The sequence below is a fragment of the Myotis brandtii genome, unplaced genomic scaffold, assembly GCF_000412655.1.
Source record: "Myotis brandtii unplaced genomic scaffold, ASM41265v1 scaffold731, whole genome shotgun sequence".
Classification (NCBI taxonomy): Eukaryota; Metazoa; Chordata; class Mammalia; order Chiroptera; family Vespertilionidae; genus Myotis; species Myotis brandtii.
In genome coordinates this window covers 212240-214963 of record NW_005370895.1, presented here as the reverse complement: position 1 = coordinate 214963, position 2724 = coordinate 212240, and the positions used below count along the sequence as shown (strand labels likewise).

The 2724-nt window shown below is 55.0% G+C and overlaps 1 protein-coding gene across 1 annotated transcript in view; it reads right to left on the bottom strand.

Moving 5' to 3' along the window:
* Nucleotides 1-2719, bottom strand: part of ACAA1 (acetyl-CoA acyltransferase 1) — a gene marked incomplete at its 5' end in the record, with an annotated part of 9210 nt that extends 6491 nt beyond the window's left edge. Inside the window, 2 exons of the mRNA XM_014530281.1 lie at nucleotides 1581-1638; nucleotides 2572-2719. Of these exons, the coding sequence (XP_014385767.1) occupies nucleotides 1581-1638; nucleotides 2572-2719 (206 nt within the window). The remainder of the gene's footprint in view (nucleotides 1-1580; nucleotides 1639-2571) is intronic.
* Nucleotides 2720-2724: the final 5 nt, after the last annotated feature.

The window sequence follows — 2724 nt, the reverse complement described above, 5'->3', positions numbered from 1 at the left end:
ATCCTGTGATTCTCTTCAATCAAGGCCAAGCAGAGCCAAAGGCAAGGGAAGGCTAGTTAGGCCACAGGGATCCTTCTTTCCCTTTGAAGATTAAAAAAATGAAAACTGTATCTTCTCCTCCCAAAGAACAGACAGTTAGAGCAAAAGAAAGTATGAGGCCAGAAACCATCTCTACTCCTCAGCCTTAGGAGCAACCACGTGGCTAACCCTTTCTGTTCCCCTTCTCTCTGCAAAGCCTGCTCCCAGCTGGTGAGAGATCCTGATGGGTACCAGACGTTCTAACATTTCTTGTTCTGGTGGGTTCCTCCAGGCTCCCACCCTGGTCCCTGCCCTGGAAGCTGGTGGGCTGCCCCTCCTCATGCAACCTGCCCTGGGGAAATCACCAGACCCTCCCCAGATCCATGGACTAAACTGTAGGGGTGTCAGAGCACTGGTGATTCTGGTGTGCAGATAGTCTCCTAGGTTCCCTCGCTCTCTAGTTACCATCCCTTCACCCAACCCAAATGGACACTAAACATCTCCTCAGTACAAGACACCACCCGAGGGATGCGGACATGCTTATCACAGAGTGCCCCAGAAGATGCCTCACCAACACAGAAGATGAATCAACTAGCAGAGACAGAAACAACAGAGTGAGATGGGAAAGAACATCTCCAGGAAGCACAGGGCTAGCTACTGGAGAGGTCCTCATTTTAAGCCTGGGAGCTCAGGGAAGTCATGCCAAATGGTGAAACTGGGCAGAGTTTAGCCAGGGCAGAGAGGAGGTAGGGACAGCACCGCAAGGGGAAAGAATGACCAGCATAGGGAACAGTAGGCAGACAGGCTGGCTCAGAGGGGAAGAGTCAAGGCTAGTCAGCAGCTGGGAGATAAGGCTGGAAGGTAAGCCTGGAGCCAGATCCTGGGAGTCCTTGAACCCCAGGCTAAGCAGCCGGAACCTCTTCTAATCCCTAGAGGTTTTGTCAGTTTTCCTGTTCCTTCGCCGGCCAATGTTCCCCTTAGTTCTTCTCTAAGCAGTTGGGCGTACACAGCTAAGTGGGTCTTAAATCTACACGTGAAAATACTAGTAACGTAAGCACTCCTCCTCTGTCTTGGACAGCAAGAAGCGACGGGCAAGTTTACCGGGGACCCTCCTGGGCCACCCCTCGCCTAGGGCTCTGCCTTGTCCCCAAGTCTCTACCGATAGGAAATGCCTGAAGGTCCCCACCTGCCCAACTGGCAAAAAAGCTGAGCGTCCCTCTTCAGTGTGCCTGCCTGGTTACTGACCTGGCAAAAGAGGCAGAGTCCAAACAGGACTTACAAAAGTTGACCTGGGGTAAATTGACTTTGGCTAAAATTCAAGTCACAGAGATGGTTTGCTACAGTCCCAAAGGCCCTGTTTGTCTCGGCCCCGTGGCAGGTAACACCTCTCCCTTCCAAGTAGAGGAAAGGTAGGGTTCTCCCGAGCCCGGTGCCGAGGACCCTGGCTGCCTCCAGGTCTGGTGCCCAACCTGATTCCCTCCCATCCACAAGCTGAGTTCTCCGAAGCCTGAGCCCACTCGAGAGTCAACCTGGCCACCCCAGCGCTAGAAGTGGACGTTTACCTCAGAAACTGGGCGATTCGGGCCATGACTGCCCCGGCCCCCGGCTGCAGCACATTTCCTGTGGACAACAAACCTTTACTCAGTGCCCAGTGGTGTTTGGGGCACTAAGGTACATGTGTGAATACCAGAGAGGGAACATTCCAGATCTTTCTTCAGAAACACAAGCCCTGAGCAGGCTCCCTGGAGGCTCTGAAATTTCAAGGTGCGGAGCTGGGGGAGCAAGCTCTATAGCAGCTCTTCCTGGCCATACACTAGACACAGTCCCTGAGGGTCCCAAGCTCCCGCGCCCCGTGCACCCCACCTTCCCAAATCGGCACACAATGGGCAGGTGTCATGGAAAGAACGCAATGCAAAGCTTGATGTCTAACAAACTGGTTCTGTCACTTAGGGAGATGGGGTTCTGAAAACGCACACCTCCCCAGGTGTCCTCTGCCAATCCCTGCTGTCACTCCGTAGGTGGCACGGTGATTTCCGCACCCACAGTATTTAATAAGGCTCTTGCCACATGACGTTATGTTTTGAGGCTAGAAGAGAAGAGGGGGGGGGGGGGCTGACCAAAGATCAGGCAGCTCTGGATTCAGATCCCAAGCTCTGCTGCAAATTCTCCGGCCTCAGTTTCTCCATTTGTAAGCGAGGAACTGGACAAGACTGTTTGGGGCGCTCCCTCCATTCTGTTGTAGCAGAGACTGGATGTCGGGGTCAGTAAGAACCCTATAGTTTTCTGTTTCCTAGGATGTCCTCAAACCCCGGTGCCCAGTGTCTTGGCGTTGGAATGTCTGTCACTTGACAGCCCTGCTTCCTACCACTTAATGCGCAGAAATGTGCTTGGAGGGCGAAGCAAGTGCCTGTAGGCGGGGCGGAGTCCAGCCTTAAAAAGACAAACTCTCCTGGAAAACACCCGCCCGTGCCTGGGGGTGGTGAAGTGTTGGAGGACTTCCGCGGGGAGGGAGGGCGAGGAGCGCCGAGCCCAGGGCCTGGGTAGCGAGCTCACCCACGCAGATGTCTCCCAGTTGGGTCGGGCTCAGCCTGACGTCCTGGAGAACCGCGGTCAAGACGGCCGAGAGGAGCTCGTCGGGGGTGGTGTCCTGCAGCGGGAAGCGTGGCCGCGGTGACCCCGTGGCCTGCGCTACCCGCCTTTCCCACC